This window comes from Bombyx mandarina, chromosome 08 (assembly GCF_030267445.1).
Source record: "Bombyx mandarina strain Sakado chromosome 08, ASM3026744v2".
Classification (NCBI taxonomy): domain Eukaryota; kingdom Metazoa; phylum Arthropoda; class Insecta; order Lepidoptera; family Bombycidae; genus Bombyx; species Bombyx mandarina.
The window spans coordinates 4,196,386-4,211,901 of NC_143215.1; the positions used below are offsets into that span (position 1 = coordinate 4,196,386).

The 15,516-nt window shown below is 38.6% G+C and overlaps 1 protein-coding gene across 2 annotated transcripts in view; it reads right to left on the minus strand.

Moving 5' to 3' along the window:
• Positions 1-15,516, minus strand: part of LOC149502456 (uncharacterized) — a 210,857-nt gene that overhangs the window by 137,500 nt on the left and 57,841 nt on the right. For both annotated transcript variants that reach the window (XM_089729419.1, XM_089729420.1), the window contains exons 6-8: positions 14,263-14,531; positions 13,727-13,764; positions 13,420-13,589 (exon numbers count right to left, since the gene is read on the minus strand). In XM_089729419.1, coding sequence (XP_089585545.1) covers positions 13,420-13,589; positions 13,727-13,764; positions 14,263-14,531 — 477 coding nt within the window. The remainder of the gene's footprint in view (positions 1-13,419; positions 13,590-13,726; positions 13,765-14,262; positions 14,532-15,516) is intronic.

The following is a 15,516-nucleotide window of genomic DNA, read 5'->3' on the forward strand; positions in this document are numbered from 1 at the left end:
AAAAAAACCGCATCAAAATCCGTTGCGTAGTTTTAAAGATTTAAGCATACATAGGGATATAGGGACAGAGAAAGCGACTTTGTTTTATACTATGTAGTGATATGGGTGGACGATCTCACGGCCAACCTGGTGTTAAGTAGTTACCAGACTCCACAAACATCTACAACGTAAACGCCGCCACCCACCTTGAAACATAACTTCTAAGGTAAGGTTTTAGCAGTACAACGGCAGACCCACCCTTTAAACCGAAACGCATTACTGCTGCACGGCAGAAATGGGCAGGCTGTTAGCACCCATGGACTTACAAGACGTCCTATCGTCTATGAACTAACTAGCTTAAAGATTGTGATATCTGACAAGCAGACAAAGGTCGCTCAAGGCAATTTCAGGGGCCAAGCCTACGTCTGCCTTTTAAACAAACCGCCCGTAAATAACAGTTTTGTTGTTATTTTGAGTTGTTGTTATTTTATTATCTTCTCTTGTTCAGAACGAAGCGTCAATGAGTTTAATGAACTCAATTGTACAGCTTTATTATTATATACACGTTTCACTGTTGCTTCTTGTGCCCGTAGTAAGATAATATTTTGTATCAAGAGCGATTCATTAAAATTATTTTTTCGGCTTTTATATACATATTTGTGATAAAAACAGACAATGTACCTTTGATGATGAAATTAAGGGAAATGTCAGATTGATCCAACAATGTTAACTATCCGGCTAAAATGGAAGTGGGCGGGACACATGGTCAGAGGAAAAGAAAAATGGAGCAAAATAACTACACGTTGGTACCCAGGGCAAGGCAAGAGGACAAGAGGCAGATAACAAAAAAGATGAGACGATGATATCAGGCAGGTTGCGGACGTGGATGGAGTAGAGTAGCCAGAGAGAGATCAGAATGGAGTTGGTTAGAGGAGGTCTTTGCCAACTGGCAAACGGACTTACAGAAAGTAAAGAAGCACCAAATACGTGAACAATGTTAATTTTGTAAAAAAAATACATATACATAATACATCAGTAGTGTAAGAAACATAATTGTATACCTGTTGTCGGAATAAAAGGCTTTATTATTATTATTACATCACGAGCGACCCAATTTTAAGTGGCCACTTAAGTACCAAAAAATTAATACCGTTGCCCATATTGGTACCATACACTTCAAACCCAAAAAAAGAATGGTTGAGTTGCAGCCGAAACAGGCAAGACGGTAGCTTCAATTCAATTTAACTCGCGCCTTAGCATCGATTTGAGGCAAAATTAGGCGAAAAATCAGCTGAACATATGCCCCGAGGTTCGCCAAATTTCTGGCTATACCACTCCTTCCTATATGTGTTCGCCACTTGAGAACCTTTTGCCGTCAGCGAGCCCGCTGTTTTACGAACAATATGCTCTGCCCAATGTACCTCGCGATCCTTCGGGCTGTGTCACCATAGTTTTGCTAATGATCATTCCAATAAGTGATTCAATGACGTGGAGAGACTTTGTTCATAGGTTTCTTCTTAGCTCACGGTTATTCAAGAAGTTACATATATTGATACGTATAATGTAATTATATGAATGCATGATACATTAAAATAGCCGAAAAGCGCTCCTATTTTTGTCTTTTCCTTTTATGTAAAACTTTTTTTTTTTATGATTGTAAGATTACTGGTGGCCCGAAGGCCTTTCCAGTTTCACCAGGACAGGTGGGCGAGCAAAGGCTCAGCCAGGAGGGGTGGGATTTGCTAACAACTGCCCGAGCGCCTCCGAAGGAGACCTAACAACTCAAGAGCAATTGCTTCGCGAATGAGTCTACTACCGGATCGGAATCGCGACCCGCTGAGAAGATCCGGCGAGAAACTCAGCGAGCTGATGCATGGGTTAGGTTGCACGTCGACCTCTTTGTCAAGTTCGACGAGTACGGTTACCGGGGTTCCTCAGCCTGCTCCTAGTGTTAGAGCTGAAGGTATCTAATGCAAGAGTTATTGGATCTGATGGATCCGTAAGGACGTGTCCAGGGAATATAAAACTATCAAAGTGCTGCGTGTCACCTAATCAATGGTAATATACGATTTGTATTCAAGAAGAGAAGTATATCTTAAACGCTTAGAAATCATTTTGTTACAGTGTTTTACGTAAGAATGAGTCACGAAAGACGTGCGGAATGTTAATAGGTACAGTGCCGAGGAAAATACACTAAAAACTACGACCTCCTAGATCGACATGTCCGTTTGCAATTCGGTTGAATCAGTGTTCTAAAGACACCAAATAGACTTGTAAATATAAAGTGAGATGTAATTTGTGTAAAAGATTGAATGCATGTTTTTTTTAATTATTAGATGGCTGGATGAGTTCATGGCCCACCTGGTGTTAAGTGGTTTCCGGAGCCCATAGACATCTACAACGTAAGTGCCGCCACCCAACTTGAGATAAGAATCTAATATAGATAGATTCTAAGGTCTCAGTATAGTTACAACGGCTGCCTTCAAACCGAAACGCATTACTGCTTCACGGCAGAAATACGCAGGGCGATGGTATCTACCCGTGCGGACTATTACTGGTGATGCGTTATGAATAAGCACAGTACAAGTAGGTACCATCAGTATTGTCGGACAGAAATCCATGAAGCAGCTATGGATTCTAGTTTGTAGAATGTGGCAGTGAGTCTTAGACAATACGTCATAAGGTGAGTAGCGGCTCCCGCAATGTCTACGCACTCTGGTGAATACTTAATACTAGGTCGTCTAGTAAGATAGCTTTACATTTTTTCCCATTGAACTTTTTTTAACAATAATATTAAAAATACTAATCAACACGTAATTTCGGATCCTCCCGATCCATTAACGATGCTTTTAGGTACCTCAAGCACCAGTCATCATTCTCGTCGAACCCGTCGCTTGCGACGAAAGGCTCGGTAAGTAAACTAACCCACAGATACAGCCCACTGAGTTTCACGCCGAATCTTCTCAGTGGGTCGCGTTTTCGATCCGGTGGTGGATTCTGCGAAGCACTGCTTTTGCTAGGGCCAGTGTTAGCAACTTTGACAGGTTTGAGCCCCATGAGCTCACATACTCATTTGGTAACGCTGATAATATAGCCTCTCAAGGCTATCAGCATTGGTAGGAAAAAAATAACAATACCATTCAACAAAAATGTCCTTCGACGTATCTTATCCGGTTAATATTATACTTATGGTTTTAGTCGTCACTCAATATTGCTATTGGCACCGCTTTTGAAAAGTATTCACACCCCAGATTACAATATATTTTTTTTGCCTTAATGGTTGGACGAGCTCACAGCCCACTTGGTGCTAAGTGGTTACTGGAGCCCATAGACATCTACAACGTAAATGCGCCACCCACCTTTAGATATAAGTTCTAAGGTCTCGAGTATAGTTACAGCGGCCTCCCCACCCTTCAAACCGAAAGGCATTACTGCTTCACGGCAGAAATAGGCAGGGTGGTGGTACCTACCCGCGCGGACTCACAAGAGGTCCTACCACCAGTAAAAAATAAAAATAAAAATAATAAAATGGATATTCAAAAGGAAGAAATCATTACTTTAAGATGACCATTGAGTAATTCGCTATTAAAATTCAGAATGCGTGCCCACGGACGGAAAGAAAGTTTAGCTCGTCTGGCTTGCGAATAAAATAAATATAATAAATTAAGTATTCATTTATTCGTTGCATTTGATCGCCTTGTGTTTACCGGGCCGTGGCCATTGAATCAGGTTTGATATCCAATCGTAATTGATATCCATATGTTCTCTAACAAGCTCCTCATTGCTTCTGAGTTTGTCCACTTACGTACTAAACCACGGAAAAACCGTTAAAAGAAGTAGAATCGGTGAATATATTGCAAAAAATAAATGAAATGTGATGGTGTTTTTGTACTCTACTCAAGTTTTTTCGTAAATCTCAAGGGAAAGTGCAAGCCGTTCGGTCAAAGCTAGTATAATAGATTTGGTACTCAGTATATGTAACCGGTAACAAAAACAATCAATGATAATCCTAATCTGAAGTCATTGAATATAGTCTAAGACGTGCTATTCGAGAACTATCCAACTGATGGTGTAGAGAGACCATGTCAACGTCACCGGGGTAGTAGGTGATCTCACGGGGCTCAAACCTGACGATGTTGCTAACACGAACCCTAGCAAGAGCCGTGCCTCACAGAATCTACTACCGGATCGGAAACGCGATCCACTGAGAAAATCCGGCGAGAAACTCAGTGGGCTGTACAATACAGGCGACGGGGCAACGCAAAACTGCCGCTGTCCATAAAAAAAAAGACTTTTCGGATCCCCCGGATTCACTCTCAATAATTTTAGGCTTTTAAGCACCGGTCACCGTTTTCGTCGAACTTGTCGATTACGTGAAGAGTTCGACGAGCGACCTAATCCATAGACAAGCTTATCGCCGAATTATCTAAGCGGGTCGCGATTCGGTCTGCTGGTAGATTTTGCGAAGCACTGTTTTTCCTAAGGTCAGTGTTGGCACATTCTCTCAGGATGAGCCCCGTGAGCTCATCTACCGGTCACTAGCTACCTCAAGCTAGGAATAGCTAGCTTCTTAAACTACCTACCAGCTAATAAGCATAGAAAATATATATAACTAGCAGACTTCGTAGTGCCTCATTCGATAAATAAAATACCTAAACTTTTGTATAAAATAAACTTAAAACAAACAAAAGGATACCGTCCGACGGGTGACACATCAAAGGGAAAACAAAATTGTTTATTTAATCCCGAGCATTTTTATATTTATCTACCTTTTAAACCTTCTCTGGACTTCCACAAATAATTCAAGACCAAAATTAGCCATAATTATGTCCGGCCGTTCTCGAGTTTTAGCGAGACTAACGAACAGCAATTCATTTTTATATATAAAGATTTTGAGAACAACATCACACAGCTAACGATACAGTCTATATTATTACTTAATATCTATCCTTCTTACTCACCGCGTTAAACTTTTGAAAGGGTTGATGTTAGCATGTTTTTTTTCTGTCTAAGCACCAATCGATGAGCCTGGTATTGAGGGTGGTAAGTTAGGCAGAGCAGTTATTAAAAGGATTTTTGAATACAGCAATTTTTGTCACGATTCATTGAATTGCTCAAGACAAGTATTGGTGGGCGTTCTGTGACCACGTGCGAATAAGGACCGTTTTTCTGCCTATTTCCGGAAAACAGCAATCCCACGTTACCAGTTCAGATGGAACCTACATTGTTATAATTGAAATAGAGATTATTTTATTTATAATTTGAGACGCATTTATCATATTTTTATGGCATGCAGCATTTACGTTGTGGTGATAGCTCAAAAGATTAAATGGTGAATAATCATTTTCCAATTGGGATTACTCCCACATTACCACACCACTGCCCTAATACGCTAGATAATAAGACTATTATAGTTCCCAGATATCGAAACCAGCGAAAAAATTAAGGGGTACAAAAAGCCAAGTTTCCAACCACATTATTAGCCGCCATTTTCAATAGCAATATATAGTTAGTTTAGATAATTTTGTAAACGTAACGTTCTTGACAGTTTTCGAACCGTGAACCCTCTCGAACTTGCCAAAGACAAAGAAAAATGAAGACGTGGCTTCGGCCTTTAAAACTACCAAAATTCTCCAATTATTACCAAAAACAAGACCTGGCTGTATGGACTAAAGTCCTTTGCCTTTCCCATTAGGGATAAAATAATATCATCATCATCATCATTGCCGAAGACATTACGAAATTAAGTTTCGGAACGTATTGTAATTAATGATTTTATTAAAATAATGATTATTCATAATATTTCGTACGCAATTTAAATATCAATAGGAACGTGTAATATAATACGGTTGATTTAAATATTATAATGACCATGGACCGGATCGGTTATGTGTATTTCAAAAGAATGTTTTTTGTTTAGTTTTATGTTTCTTTCTTTATATTACACTAGCTGTACCAGTCCGCTTCGCTGGGCATGTAAAATTAACATTATTATTTCTCACCCCCACAAAGATTCTCATCATTAACGCCCCCGCAACTTTTTTTTTTTTTTTTTTTATTGCTTAGATGGGTGGACGAGCTCACAGCCCACCTGATGTTAAGTGGTTACTGGAGCCCATAGACATCCACAACGTAAATGCGCCACCCACCTTGAGATACAAGTTCTAAGGTCTCAAGTATAGTAACGACGACTGCCCCACCCTTCAAACCGAAACGCATTACTGCTTCACGGCAGAAATAGGCAGGGTGGTGGTACCCACCCGCGCGGACTCACAAGAGGTCCTACCACCAGTAATTACGCAAATTATAATTTTGCGGGTTTCATTTTTATTACACGATGTTATTCCTTCACCGTGGAAGTCAATCGTGAACATTTGTTGAGTACGTATTTCATTTGAAAAATTGGTACCCGCCTGCGGGATTCGAACACCGGTGCAACGCTCAACACGAATGCACCGGACGTCTTATCCGTTAGGCCACGACGACTACGAACTGGTGTAAGGAGTTCATCACTCATATAAATATTAGCCTATCCATTAAGTACATGTATTTTCTACATGGATACCAAGTTTCAAATCAATCAGATGCATGGTTCAGTAGTTATAACGGAACATCCGTAAAACCACTGTAGATTTATATATTAGTATAGATATAGAAGTATAGATTTGTACAGCGCTATATAGCTCTTATGTAATCATATAGATGGCGCTGTCGATAATGGTGATATGCATTGCTATTGAAAATGACATCTGTCATGTTCGGGCATATTGTTACTAAATTAAATTGGATAATTATTATAATAGAATTGAAAGCGGTGGACTTTGAATGTCTTTTTATAAAACTTTTTCTATTTAATTTTAATAAAAAAATAATTTTAATATTTAATTATCTATACTAATATTATAAAGAGGAAAGATTTGTTTGTTTGTTTGTTTCGAATAGGCTCCGAAACTACTCGACCGATTTGAAAAATTATTTTTCCATTAGAAGCCGACATTGTCCCTGATGAACATAGGCTACTTTTTTTTTTTTTTTTTGTTTCATGTGTGTTTTAATGTTTCCGAAGCGAAGCGAGGGCGGGTCGCTAGTATTTTAATATAATTATCGCACTTAGAAGTGGATCCCTTTTTGTGGAGAGGTAATAAGATCGACTTAGTCCAGTCTGAAGGCTATCATCTTCCAGTTCGCCAGATTACTGGTGGTAGGACCTCTTGTGAGTCCGCACGGGTAGGTACCACCGCCCCGCCTATTTCTGCCGTGAAGCAGTAATGCCTTTCGGTTTGAAGGGTGGGGCAGCCGTTGTAACTATACTGAGACCTTAGAACTTATATCTCAAGGTGGGTGGCGCATTTACGTTGTAGATGTCTATGGGCTCCAGTAACCACTTAATATCAGGTGGGCTTTGAGCTCGTCCACCCATCTAAGCAATAAAAAAAAATGTTGTCGCAGATTCTGCGTAGGACATTTACAGTTTTAGGACAGGAGCGGTAGATAAACGGGTATTAAAAAGCACATTCCGGCGTGAAATGGCCTTGAAATTAACCCTACATAGTGATTTTAAGAAAAATCTTAATAGTAAGTAATAATAAAAAAAGTAATTTAAAACAAAGAAATTAAAAGAAGTTTCTTTGCCTATTTCTTATTTGTTTGCGGGCTACACGAAATCAGTTTATGAAATATTCTTTCTTTTTTAATACTAAGATTGAAAGGCTTAGGTATTGCGAGTCTTCAGCTTTATTAAACTACTGAAATTATATTATCGTCTTCGTATATTAGGTGCGTGGTTAAGCATGTTATTATATTTGGGTTTCGGTTCTGTTATCAAAACTAATTCTATGTTATGAAATTTCTTGGGAAATTTAATCTATGACAAGAGACAGAAATTAAACTATTTTTATGGTTTAGTTTCACGATGTTTGTCGTTTTTTTTTTTAATTTGATGCGGTGATCTCAAATATAGGTATGTACGATTTCTATGGACTTTTCATTATTCTGCTGCTGGGCTGAAAACTCAAATTTTTTAAGTTTATATACTCGTTTTTATGAAAATTAATCCTCTTATCGTGGCCGCCGCTAATAACGTAACCGACCCAGGCGACGCGAACGGGGCAACGCGTAGCCTCCGTCGCTCAAAACATGTGTTATCGGAGAATGATCCGGGGGAGCGGGGGTCCGAGAGAGGATCCGGGGGGATCCGCGAGAGCATCGGGGGGGATCCGCTCTCCGTGGCTTGAGGCTTGAAGCACCGGTCACCGTCCTCGTCGAACCCTTCGATTATAACGAAGAGTGAACTAATCTATAGACACTATTCACTGAGTTTCTCCCCAGATATTCTCAGTGAGAAACAGAAAAACAAAAGAATTTTTCTGTTCTAAAATGATTTATTTTTAATTTAGGTGACTAAAACCTCTTTCGTATATTTTTTTTCATCCTCAACAACAATATGATTTGTATTTAGTAAAAATCTAGCGATTCCCCTCTTTTGTACGGAGGATTAAGAAAACCGTGAAAATTATGTGGGTTTTTTTCTTCTATTACAGTAACATTTTCAAAAATTCTCATGGTAATTTACTATCTTCAATTACAAAAATATATACTATGTGTACAATTGTTCAGTTGTACAGTTCTGATTTTTTGCATGATCAAAGGGGTCGTGTGAAATGTTTTTATTTAAAAAGTCCAGTCAAGCTTCAAAGAGACAAAAACCATATTACAGTCATTTTCTTTCTGAAACAAAAGGGAACGCGGAAACAAAAACAAATATGCGTGACGGATTTGTTTGAAGATTTTATTGTTTGGCCAGTTGTACGATTGCTAGTTAATTATAATTTGTTTATTCTAGGTTGATGGACTGTGATTTTTGGACGGGGGAAATTTATGAAAAATGTTTGGCAAATCAATAATGTACAGGGTGTTTAGGAATCGTTATCATAAATTAAGACAGATAATGGACTCTACGTCGATGTCCAATTCCGGGGACAAAACGTGAAGCTTAGTGAAAGCCGCTACCACAAAAGCTTCAACTTCAAAATTGTATAAGTAGTGGTTGTTGGATCTTCGAAATAGGCGCAAATCATTACGTCGCAAGAAGACGTAGGATGATGTAACCCAATCGTGCGTACTCACAATTCACCGTTCCCAACAATAGATAGCTAAGATCTTTAGCGAGATTTTTTTTTCTTACATATGCCGATAGCTGTTAGCCTTGAGAGGTTACTTCAGCTTCACCCTAGCGTGTAGGTGAACTGTCTGGGCTAAAACCGGAAGTGTTGCTAACATTGGCACAGAGCAGTGCTTCGCAGAATCTACCACCGGATCGAAACACGACCCATTGAGAGAGATAACATTTAGAAATCGCTATGGAAAATAATTATTAAATTTATATTCACTGTATGCGGTCGAACGCACATGAAAATCAAGTGACATGTGATTCTTATGCTCTCGTATAACGCGGAAAGGTGTCAGTCCGCTGTATACGCTAAGTTTGTTACAGAGCCCTAAGTATTTATACTTTGCAAGCCAATAAATAAGATCCCGATTTCTTAAATTAGAGTAAAACAACATTCCCTTTTCCATTTCTGTTTATGAAACGCGAGTGTAGTTCGACAACTGCCGTTAGCATTATAATTACCTTGTCATGAAAAAGGGAGGCAATTAACAGTTGTAATTAGGCTAATTGAACGGCTACGTAAACCAACGAAGCAGATCCTTGGATGACCTTTAAAAACAATTCGTTATCCTGAAACAACAGTTAACCAGTGAATAACATCAGATAGGTGCGTAAATAAAAAAAAACAATCGTTAGGTAAACCTTTTCGAGAATTTGAAATTTGGACAGCTGCTTAAAACACGAGCACCTCAACTTTTAATTAGTCTTACACTGATAACTTCGCTTCACCGCATTGTAATATCGAACCCCTTTTGTATTGATTACTAGCTGACCCGGCGGACTTCGTTGTGCCTCAATCGATAAATAAAGGACCTAAACTTTTGTATAAAATAAACTTAAAACAAACAAAAGTATTCCATCCGACGGGGGACACATCAAAGGAAAAACAAAATTGTTATTTTTATTTAATTCCAAGCATTTTCATATTTATCTACCTTTTAAGCCTTCTCTGGACTTCCTCAAATAATTCAAGACCAAAATCAGCCAAATCGGACCAGCCGTTCTCGAGTTTTAGTGAGACTAACGAACAGCAATTCATTTTTATATATAAGTATATAGATAGATAGATAGATAAATAGATTGGCGTGTATGATGGTGATTTATATGGGCTCATGTTATCTCGTTGATGTGTTTTAACTAGCACGTGAATTGAACGCCTTCAAGATTTGTTAACACAGGATCCTGTTTCGTGTAATGACTGATTTACAACAGGCGTTTTGAGATCATCTTTTTGCTAAGGCGCTTTTGTTGGTGTGACGCAGAAAGCGATGAGATTAGGTATAAATCCTTTAATTACGATTTGAAATCTTCTTTGGAATTTTGAAGGTTATCAATTAACTAAAATTGAAATTGCCTTTTCACAACACTACCAACTTACTGAAATACCTTTGATTATTGCTGAGCAATTGTTATGGTATTGTCGTTTTATATATCGACTAGCGACCCGGCCTCGCTTCGCTTAGGGAGCTGTAATTTATTATCGATAACAGTATTTCTACACTATAAAATGGATTTTATTATATACATAAACCATCATCTTCAATTAATCACTCTATCTATTTAAAAAAAAACCGCATCAAAATCCGTTGCGTAGTTTTAAAGATTTAAGCATACATAGGGATATAGGGACAGAGAAAGCGACTCTGTTTTATACTATGTAGTGATTTAAAATTTAAAAAAATTTTAGGATTTTTTTTTATTGCTTAGATGGGTGGACGAGCTCACAGCCCACCTGATATTAAGTGGTTACTGGAACCCATAGACATCTACAACGTAAATGCGCCTCCCACTTTGAGATATAAGTTCTAAGGTCTCAGTATAGTTACAAGGGCTGCCCCACCCTTCAAACCGATTTTAATTAAATACATTTCTGTAATACGAGGAAAGAATTTAGGCGTAGCTTTTTTTAGTTTCGTAATAATTTCTGTAAACCTATTGTGTTTTGACGCTCGCTTAGAAGGGTTTCAAGTCGTTGGTACGGAAACAGGAAATGAATTAATAATTAAGTTTCGCTACGACGGAAACGTGACCGTCGCGTCGAGAATATTGCTGTTGTTTTACTTCTTAAGTAATTCATCAGGCAATTTTAAGGCACCATTTTGAATTTTGGCCAAAAAGAGCACTTTCTGGCTATTTGTGCAAAACAAAAATTGCCATCGAAGGCAGACGACCTCGTGTTAGCCGTATCTACTTCTTTAGGCTTGTGCCTAATATCTTCTTCTAATATCTTAAATGCATAATTAGGATCGTGGCTTATAAAAAAAAGTATTTCTCTGTTTTAGGTTTATTGTTCTCTTCTGAAGTGTTCTCTATTTTTTTTTTACTGGTGGTAGAACCTCTTGTGAGTCCGCGCTGGTAGGTACCACCACCCTATCTATTTCTGCCGTGAAGCAGTAATGCATTTCGGTTTGAAGGGTGGGGCAGCCGCTGTAACAATACTTGAGACCTTAGAAATTATATCTCAAGGTGGGTATAAAAAATAAAAAATAAAAAAAATCTGCTACCTTTTTTACACCTTGCTCATTCAATCGTTCCCGCCATCTTCTTTTTCCCTTTCATTCTTTTCTCCTTTTCTTACCGTTTTCTCTCACTCACACCTTAACGCTCCGTTTTACGCCCATACTTTGTTTAAAATGTGTACATGTATAAAAAAAACACTCAAAAAAAAGTTAACCCTACAGCCTCTAATAGTTATTATACGAGAAAAAGAATATCAGCTGACAGACATAGGAAAAAATTGTAATTAACTTTTTTGACGTGGTAACACCGACTGCACGCACGAAAAAGTCACGTTCCCTCTGAGCCCGATCGTGTAAGCGAGAGCAAAGTACAATCGATAGAGAGGCACGATCGGCCCAAGCGTTAATTTATCGAAAAACTTGTAATCAATCAGCTCCTGCTTTTTAAACAAAATAATGATAATACATTGATAATACAAATTCAATTCATAAAAGTATGCAATTTTTCATCAATATTTCTTTATGACGTTGTAGGTTTACGACAACCGGAAGGAAGATCTTCCACCGAGCTGATGTTATTTCTCGGTTGTTGTTGTTGTTGTTCGGAACTTGATTATATAAGCTTATCTGAAAATGTGGTAAGCGAGATTCAGGCATCTGTCAAATATCTTTATTTTGTATGATGGCTACCGCCACAACGTAATCACGTAAAACTATCGTCAGTAATCCGACTTTAAAGATTTTTTTGTTGACAATTTTTTTGTTGCCATTTTAGATAGATGGTCGATTATAGATAAGGCTTACTTGACGGTGAGTGGTCGCAATGGCGCATGGACGTCACCAATACGATAGGCCCGAATAAACAGTATACGGATATTCTGACCTCAAATTTAATCACGCAAAAAATCCGCAAAAGTAGTGGCATATTCGCGGATTTATTTTATGCTATAGCTTTATATCGATTTTAGCAATGACGGAAAGCACATCGCCCTACGGTCGTGGAGAGGAAAACAATTTAAGTATTATTATAATTCTTGCGCCAACCATGACAGTTGTCACAGTATGACAGGGTCGTAGCTTTTCCTGTAATATCAGAATGAGGAAATCTCCGTCATCTTCGTGGCGGAAATACAAAATTATTGCTTTCAGAAACATCACTCATACGTTATACGTCCCTTACGATTATTATTCACGTCTTTAATAATTAAATCTGGTACCTATTCTAATGGAAGCCGCGGTATTAACGATCACAAATATCAAGTATACACATTTAAAAGCAAATCGTTTGTTTTTTTGTATGAGGGCGTACAAAGAAAGGGTATTTTCTAATTTTATGGTGAACTTATAGGGCATCACTTGGATGTTTCTAAGACATAATTTAATAATAATATGTTTGATGTGCCTGAAATAGATTAATATAAGAATCTGAAGAGAAAAAATCGGTACGCGTGCATCTTGGTGCACGTGAAAGAAGTGAAACTTCTTTTGCGGTGTGTAATATTGTGGTTTTCTTCATTTTTCATCCTTAAATCAAATTTCTCTTGTAATAGGGAATGATGTGTATAAGAGAAACGACCTAGCTCGGTTTTTCCTTCTCTCCAAGGTCGAGTGGTTAGCGAGACGTTCTGTCTATTTTCTCACTCTCACTCATCCTAAATTGTATTTTTTCTCTCTAGCCGTAACTGTTGCGAGTTAAATTTTATTCTCAACGCGCCTAAAGAAGTTTCACTTCAAAAACGGAAGACGTTGTTTTATTAATACTGTCGAATTTTTCGGTTTGTTGTAGTATAAAGCCTACATCTAAGTACTCACATACGCAGCTGTAGCGGGAACCATGCGGGTCGGCGACGCATCGGCTCAAGCGGAGCGGATACAGGGGCGGGGCGGAGAGCGTTTAATAACCGCTTCACGCCTCGGGCACTAACTGCTATGACAGCGGCCATTGCTAATACACAAGCACCACCGAAGACTGCCCACAGAACCTGGTACCAACATGTCAAGTTTGGTATCTATTTTATAGATACTTTCTTTTTTATATATATATTTTATATTTTTATATCTATTGGTATATATTTGGTAGAAATGACTTTGTATAAATCAGAAACAAAAATACACTTACATAGGTCGCGAGAGAGCCTTCATTAGCAGCCGTTGGATCTGAAAGTAAAACCTGTTTATAGCCACTTCAATTAAATTACTTTGAATTAAATTACCTCTTTATTTTATGTAATAGCATTTATTTGTGTACATTTATCAATACAAAATAGAATTTTTGAAAACAATAATTTTGAAGTGAAACTTCTAATGCGACCTCCAACAAGGTTGTGTAAAACGTTTAATGCTACCATTGAATAGAAAGAGACAGAACGAGAGTGAATGCGTGGCACTCGAACGCATGCGCGTAGTATACCTACTACAGGCTAGCGCGAGCGTTAGCAACGAGTAGCGTCCAATATTTTAATGAAGTATTTAAAAATGTTAAAGAAATCGCATCTCTTATAGACAGCATTCCCTATTACAAGAGCAATCTGATTTAAGGATGAAAAATGAAGAAAACCACATTACGAAAAAGAAGTTTCACTTCAATCACGTGTGGCAAATTGCACGCGCACTTTTTTTTAAGTATTTTAAGCATTTCGAATTAAAAACACTAACCGTATGCGGTGGCGTTTCCTGTTGGGCCTACGCAGCCTCGGTCGTCAATTAAGCTGACTCTGGCGAGCAGCTTGACGTCGAGCACTATATCTCGCTGTCGCTTGTCGCGCCGCTCGACACCTTGCCCACTGTGCCGCTGCGCAATAGGCAGCAGTAGCCACCGTGGGCCGTCACCTTTCGAGACTGGCCCATCCGCGTCCACATGACGAGATATCGTATTCGCGAACCACGGTGCTGGATGCGCTTTCGATACCATTTGCTTACCTAAGCTGTGAGAGAAAAAAAACATTTGGATTACGATCAAATAGAAAAACCAGTCATGATAGGCTTTTGTTTTGCGGATATTTGCTCCTATTTTAGAGAAATCTACATTAAAATTTATATGTGTATGTCTATGTATGTGTATATGAATATATGTGTATGTATGTGTATGTATATATTTCACTGGATTGATACACCGCGTGTAATTCATTTCCAAATGATTCTTGTCCACCTGATGGATGTCTGGAAGAGATCGCTCTTAGTGATAAGTCCGCCAATTATACTTTTTTGTATTCAATATTGTTTATTTATTTTTTGGTGTACAATAAAGAATACTCTCCCTCTCTCTCTCTCTCTCTCTAAATTTAATATAGGATTTGTTTTAAAAAGAGAATTTGAATTAATTTTAAATGCGTGTGTCAGATTATCTTTGAAACTAAAGGCCTTCTCCAGACCTTGTTAAGATTAATTTAGTTTACATTGAATTAAACAACAAAAGAAAACAATACCTAAACGGAATGGTTTTTTTTTCCACAGGAGAAAATCGCCGGATCCCCACCCGCACGGCAGGTGGGGTATGTGGGAGTCGAACCTCACTAAAAACTCCTGCCGCTCACAGCCGGCGCCCTACCCCGGACCGGGCGGGAACCCAGTCGGAGCTATTGAGACGGCGGGACAGGGAGTAAAAGTATGCCAGATTATTTACATTTTCCAGTCCATGAATGAAAGTCCAGTAAATTCCAGAAGTTCCAGTAAATGAAACCCGCAAAATTATAATTTGCGTAATTACTGGTGGTAGGACCTCTTGAGAGTCCGCGCGGGTGGGTACCACCACCCTGCCTATTTCTGCCGTGAAGCAGTAATGCGTTTCAGTTTGAAGGGTGGGGCAGCCGTTGTAACTGTACTTGAGACCTTAGAACTTATATCTCAAGGTGGGTGGCGCATTTACGTTGTGGATGTCTATGGGCTCCAGTAACCACTTAACACCAGGTG